The sequence below is a fragment of the Sinocyclocheilus rhinocerous genome, unplaced genomic scaffold (genome assembly GCF_001515625.1).
Source record: "Sinocyclocheilus rhinocerous isolate Xijiao unplaced genomic scaffold, SAMN03320098_v1.1 scaffold1439, whole genome shotgun sequence".
Taxonomy (NCBI): Eukaryota; Metazoa; Chordata; class Actinopteri; order Cypriniformes; family Cyprinidae; genus Sinocyclocheilus; species Sinocyclocheilus rhinocerous.
The window spans coordinates 254,906-261,141 of record NW_015651494.1 but is presented as its reverse complement, the minus strand read 5'-3'; the positions used below and the strand labels follow the sequence as shown (position 1 = coordinate 261,141).

Sequence of the window (6,236 nt, the reverse complement as noted above, 5' to 3'; positions counted from 1 at the left end):
TTATTATTGCATAAATTCAAATAATTCATTAGTTAATGCTAAATTATAAATTAATGCTATTTAATATTATTCTTATTCTTAATTGAATGACGGCCATATCAGTTATCTGTCATAAAATAAAAATAATTCTTCGATTTATAAAAATAAGTAGCTGCATAAAATAAGCCTTGATAGTCCTAGTCCGACGCACTCGGATTTGTTTCTTAGTGGCTAGAAATATCTGTGATATTTGTGTGTGTTTACCTGAGTTCTGTTCTCTTTGTGACTTGTTTAGTTCATCACTGAGATTGAGGAAATGGGAGGTATGGCTCGCGCTGTGGCCGAGGGGATTCCCAAACTGCGCATCGAGGAATGTGCCGCTCGCAGACAAGCGCGCATTGATTCAGGTACCATAGCAAAACTCTCATATACACATGCCTGAATACATGATTACAGGCCAGGACATGTGACTAATGTCCCATTTAACTAAAGTGCTACTTCAGAAACCTCCATGACTAATGGAAGTGGTCTCGACTAGTCACATGCATTAAAAACGTCTCCAGTTACTGTCGTAACCTCGGTTCCCTGAGAGACGGGAACGAGACATGGCGTAGGCCGCCGTGTTCACTGCCCCTATTCGCCGTCTTGGCTGGTTGCAACTTCACTGGCGTTGTGTAATAAGATTCCAGGTAGGTTAGGAAGGAAGGGAGTCCCCAAGGCGTTAACGCCATGTCGAGAGACCGTCTCTCAGGGAACCGAGGTTACGACAGTAACCGGAGACGTTTTGTGCTCCAGGGTCACATATTGCACAAAGCTGTTTTTTTTGTGTGGAAACACTACCATTCAAAAGTTTGGGGCCAGTAAGATTTTTCTTAAAGAAATTAATTCATCAAGGCTGCATTAAAATGATCAAAAGTGCCAGTAAAGACATTCATAATGTTAGAAAAGATTTCTATTTCAAATAAATGCTGTTCTCATTACAGTTTAACAGATATTCAAATAGATATAATATAATATATATAAGATAACTTATAATAATATTTCACTATTTTTACAGTATTTTTGATCAAATAAAAGCAGCCTTGCTGAGCAGAAAATATATTTATTTTTAAAAATCATTAAATCTTCCAGTAGTTTACACAGAATATTTACTCTTTTAAAAACTCGCACTGCAGGACTAATGATCGTATCTGCACTGATCGAACGTGAATGTGTCCTCTACGCACCTGCAGCATCTGAGCACCGTCTTCTGGTTCAGTCTGCATGCGCGCAGACGCAGCCAGCGCAAGTCCTGCAGGCGGCTGACAGACAGCAGACCCGGACTGACCTCGTTCCCGCCCAAACTGAGTCTCTCCAGCCCCGGCCAGCCCTTGCCCAGCCCCAGCGCCACCATCTGCGCCAGCCTCCAGGTCTCCAGCTCCAGGTGTGTGAGGCGGCCGAGCGTCTGCGCAGCGGGGGGAACGCACCTCCTCAGCCCGCCTGCGCTCACACGGCTCAGATCCCGCAGCTCCAGGCGGCTCAGCTGCTGCCACGTGCACAGACTGCGCAGGTGCTGGTCGCAGAACGACGGCACACTGTCGAGGACGAGCGTCTCTACTGCAGCCTCGGGGTCCTGCGAGAAGAATCCGGGCGAGACTTCACAAGAGCGCAGCTCCAGCACCTGCAGTGAAGGCGGCAGCAGGCGGCAGCTGCGTAAACGGCGCAGGTCTGTGTACTGCAGGCAGAGTCTGCGCAGACGAGGGCACTTAGAGCGCAGCGCCTGCAGCCAGGACTCTGTGAGGAAGGCTCCGCGGCGCGCAGACAGCAGCAGCCCACGCAGACGCAGACATCGCAGCCCGTGACCCAGATACTGACGCAGTAGAACCCACAGCACTCGAGAAGTCAGCTGAAACAACACCAGAACCATTAAAGATTCACGGTTTTCATTAATGCAATTTATCAGTGCTCAAGAACATATCAAAAACAATGCAAATCACCTGCCAACAAACAATAAAAGCGTGTTATAATGCTATTTTTAAGCTAAATAAATAGACTTAAACTTATTAAATAAATAAATAAGACTTATTATCTTTTAAAAGTCAGTAGAAAATAGACTTAAACGTATTAAATAAATAAATAAATAGAGTTATTAACTTTTAAAAGTCAGTAGAAAATAGACTTAAACTTATTAAATAAATAAATAAATAGAGTTATTAACTTTTAAAAGTCAGTAGAAAATAGACTTAAACTTATTAAATAAATAAATAAATAGAGTTATTAACTTTTAAAAGTCAGTAGAAAATAGACTTAAACTTATTAAATAAATAAATAAATAGAGTTATTAACTTTTAAAAGTCAGTAGAAAATAGACTTAAACTTATTAAATAAATAAATAAATAGAGTTATTAACTTTTAAAAGTCAGTAGAAAATAGACTTAAACTTATTAAATAAATAAATAAATAGAGTTATTAACTTTTAAAAGTCAGTAGAAAATAGACTTAAACTTATTAAATAAATAAATAAATAGAGTTATTAACTTTTAAAAGTCAGTAGAAAATAGACTTAAACTTATTAAATAAATAAATAAATAGAGTTATTAACTTTTAAAAGTCAGTAGAAAATAGACTTAAACTTATTAAATAAATAAATAAATAGAGTTATTAACTTTTAAAAGTCAGTAGAAAATAGACTTAAACTTATTAAATAAATAAATAAATAGAGTTATTAACTTTTAAAAGTCAGTAGAAAATAGACTTAAACTTATTAAATAAATAAATAAATAGAGTTATTAACTTTTAAAAGTCAGTAGAAAATAGACTTAAACTTATTAAATAAATAAATAAATAGAGTTATTAACTTTTAAAAGTCAGTAGAAAATAGACTTAAACTTATTAAATAAATAAATAAATAGAGTTATTAACTTTTAAAAGTCAGTAGAAAATAGACTTAAACTTATTAAATAAATAAATAAATAGAGTTATTAACTTTTAAAAGTCAGTAGATTCATTCACGGTTTTCATTAATGCAATTTATCAGTGCTCAAGAACATATCAAAAACAATGCAAATCACCTGCCAACAAACAATAAAAGCGTGTTATAATGCTATTTTTAAGCTAAATAAATAGACTTAAACTTATTAAATAAATAAATAAATAAATAGACATATTAACTTTTAAAAGGGAGGAGAAAATTTGTAAAACAGGATATTAAATGTAAAAATCAGCTGAAAATTAAATCGTAAAAAGTAGAGCAAATGATTACATTCTGATAAAAGATTATGAAGACAAACATGTTTTACTTTTGATTAAGATGCACTGATCAACTATTCATAAGATCATAGACACTTAAAAGACAGTTAATATATAATTAAGTGAGTCACTATTGAGCTGATACTGTATTCGTCTCATATCTGATTAATTTTACAACATGAGCGCAGTTATTTTCCTGTTTATTGCTGTGAAGCTGCTTAGAAATGATCTGTAGAAATAAGTGTGACTTGACTTTATTGAAACCAAACTGATTTACAGGACAAAGACACTCTCCGGTGGCCATTTTAGACAAAAAATAAACATACACCGGTAAAATCAGCGTAAAAGTCAGAGTAAAACGCTCACCCCTTTCCATGTGGAGAGATCAACGGCTCTCCAGAGTCTCTGATCCTTCACCAGCTGCTTCCAGCGCCTGCAGACCCTAAAACACACACATTATATTCATAAACATTCATAAACACACAGATCTGAGTTCATAATCCGCGCTTCTGTTTGTTTGTGTTTGATGACTTCCGGTGTACGGATCTCCGTCTTTCCGACTCAACTCTGTACAATCTCTCAAACCTGACAGCGGAACACACGGAACTGATGATCATCGATCACTAAATTCAGTTTATAAAACATTTTAACGTTACTTGACAAAAACACGGTCGCTGGCTGAATTACTATCACGGTTGCTTCATCGTAACGTTACCTGGAGTTCCTCACGAGCTCGCGCACGTTTAAATAAGATAAAATATCGATTAAAACGTTTTCGGGGAAACAGTCCAGAACCATGTCTTGATGATGCTATCGGAAGCTCCGAAGCTTGTATAAAAATAAAAATAAAAAAACAACACGTTTCACATCGGAGCGCTGAATCGGAGCTTGATTCGTTTAGCCAAAAGCACGTGATCTATGACGTTTGACGCTACGTTCGTCTGAAAACCACGTGACTGCGTCAGCGCCGTTTCCTTTATAATGCGTTGGCATTGTTTTTGTGTTTTCAATATCATAATTAAGTGACCTATTTCATCTTCACAGATGTAAATTTTCTGATTGTATGCCCAATTTTTGGATTTTTTGTATTGATTTGAAATTATTTTATGAATCTCTCTGCTCATCACTTAATAAGAAAGATGCTAAAACTACTGTATTGATGGAAAAAATATTGACTTTGATGTTTGTTGTTTGAAGTTGACATTTTATGTGTAATTTTTCATTTAAGTAATTTTTTATTTTAATTTATTTATTTTAAAAAAAAAAGATGTTTAACTTTTTATAGCTTTGCCTATGATTTCAAATTATAAAAAAAAGCACATCGAATATACTAATTTCTATCATACACTCCAGTTTTCTATTAATATAGAATTCTAAATCCTTCCGAAATAATCTTGAGTAAATACAGTGAAAAAAAAGATGCAAAATAGCTTATTTTTCTTGAGCACAAAATTCGCAGGTATATGAAATATTGAGCTTTAATCTTTCCAAAACATGCTTAGCGGGATAAACTCTATGAATTATGAAGACACTGCCTTAATTTTGTTATTGATACAAAACGTATTTGGCAGTTTCCATGCTTTAACCCACCAAGAAACTATTTCCGGTGACACCGAAAACAAAATAAAAGCCCCCATGACGCTGCAGTCGGGGGTTTCCGGTTCGTCCAGCAGAAAACAGACGAAAATTACTTGCTTTTTGAACACGATTCATTATTTATGAATTAAACACGCCATATGTGTATAAAAATGATTAATGCTTTGGCATTGTTGTATTTATGTTTATTATGAGAGACTTCAGACCAATCAGCGACAAGAGATTATTTAAAAAAAGGATTTAGAAAAAGTTCCATCTCGAAAACAAAGAATAATGTAACTTTTATTTTATTTTAAATACTAAAAAAAGTTTTAATAGTGAAATAACTCCTTTAGTAATGTAATTTTCTTTAACACATATTCTCTCGCTCTTGTTCGTCTGTAATATGTTTGCGGTCACCGGAAGTGGCCTCGTCCGGCGCAATGCGCATGCGCAGTGAGGAGGGCAGCGCTAGCGGAGCGGAGGAGCAGAAGCCCGAGGAGTTTCTTCAGCGTTGATTAGTCAGCCTGTTAATTAGTGTGTTTATGAATCTGCACAATGGCGGGAATCAAAGGTGAGCGGCTCTAACTGCGTGTGTTTGCGGTGTTTGTGTGTAAACAACGAAGCGGAAGCGGTTCGGTTTTTATTAGCGGCCGCAGAGCCAAACAAACATTAGCATCTCGGTTTGTGTTTAAAATATACACACATCTTTCAAAGAGACACACAAATATTTATATATATATGAATATCAGGGAATTTTGTACTTTGACATTACATATATTGGACAATGTGCATTTGCTTTTAAATGCTACCACATCTGGATATGAGTTAGCATGAGGATGATGATGGTGGTGCTTAGCTAATGAGTTATTATAGAAAATAAATAGTTGTTAGAGCACAAAATTATTAGTATTACCGCTATTGGGTCCTGCCTTCTCGGCTGAACTTACACAGAACGTGTTTTGTGTTTGTTGTGTATTTTACACAATTGTATTTTGACAGTTTAGTTGAATAATTGAATAACTGATGACAGTAGAATCCTAATAAAAGAGTAAAATAATTCTGTGACTTATATGAATATTTACATATTTGATTGCCCATATTTTAATTGAAGATGTGACTGTAAATTACATTATTTCACTCCGTTAGCCTTTGAAAAGTGAAGATATTTTGAATTTGTTTTTATTTTAATTTTAGTCACAATTTTAGTAATTTTGTTGTGTGTTTTTTTTGCTTTTATATATATTTGTCTGTGTAGATTTTATTAATTGTTTCAGTTTTAGTTATTTGAGTACATCTAATAACTATTTTAAGAAGTTACTACAAATTAAAGAAAAATGTTGCCTTTGCAGCTAGCTTGAAATAAAAAGCTTTTTATAATGTATTTTATTTTAGTTAATGTTTATTTTAAGTAACATATTTTTTAATGGTTTTAATAATAATAATAATATATA

General features: G+C 34.6%; 2 protein-coding genes across 2 annotated transcripts in view; one reads left to right on the top strand and one right to left on the bottom strand.

Annotated features, from left to right (window-relative positions):
• LOC107712915 (F-box/LRR-repeat protein 12) overlaps window positions 1-4,112 on the bottom strand; it is a 9,371-nt gene extending 5,259 nt beyond the window's left edge. The window contains exons 1-3 of the mRNA XM_016518311.1: window positions 3,923-4,112; window positions 3,574-3,649; window positions 1,206-1,864 (exon numbers count right to left, since the gene is read on the bottom strand). Coding sequence (XP_016373797.1) covers window positions 1,206-1,864; window positions 3,574-3,649; window positions 3,923-4,005 — 818 coding nt within the window. The 5' untranslated portion in view covers window positions 4,006-4,112. The remainder of the gene's footprint in view (window positions 1-1,205; window positions 1,865-3,573; window positions 3,650-3,922) is intronic.
• Window positions 4,113-5,189: 1,077 nt separating this feature from the next.
• Window positions 5,190-6,236, top strand: part of leprotl1 (leptin receptor overlapping transcript like 1) — a 4,786-nt gene continuing 3,739 nt past the window's right edge. Inside the window, exon 1 of the mRNA XM_016518310.1 lies at window positions 5,190-5,356. Within this exon, the coding sequence (XP_016373796.1) occupies window positions 5,341-5,356 (16 nt within the window). The 5' untranslated portion in view covers window positions 5,190-5,340. The remainder of the gene's footprint in view (window positions 5,357-6,236) is intronic.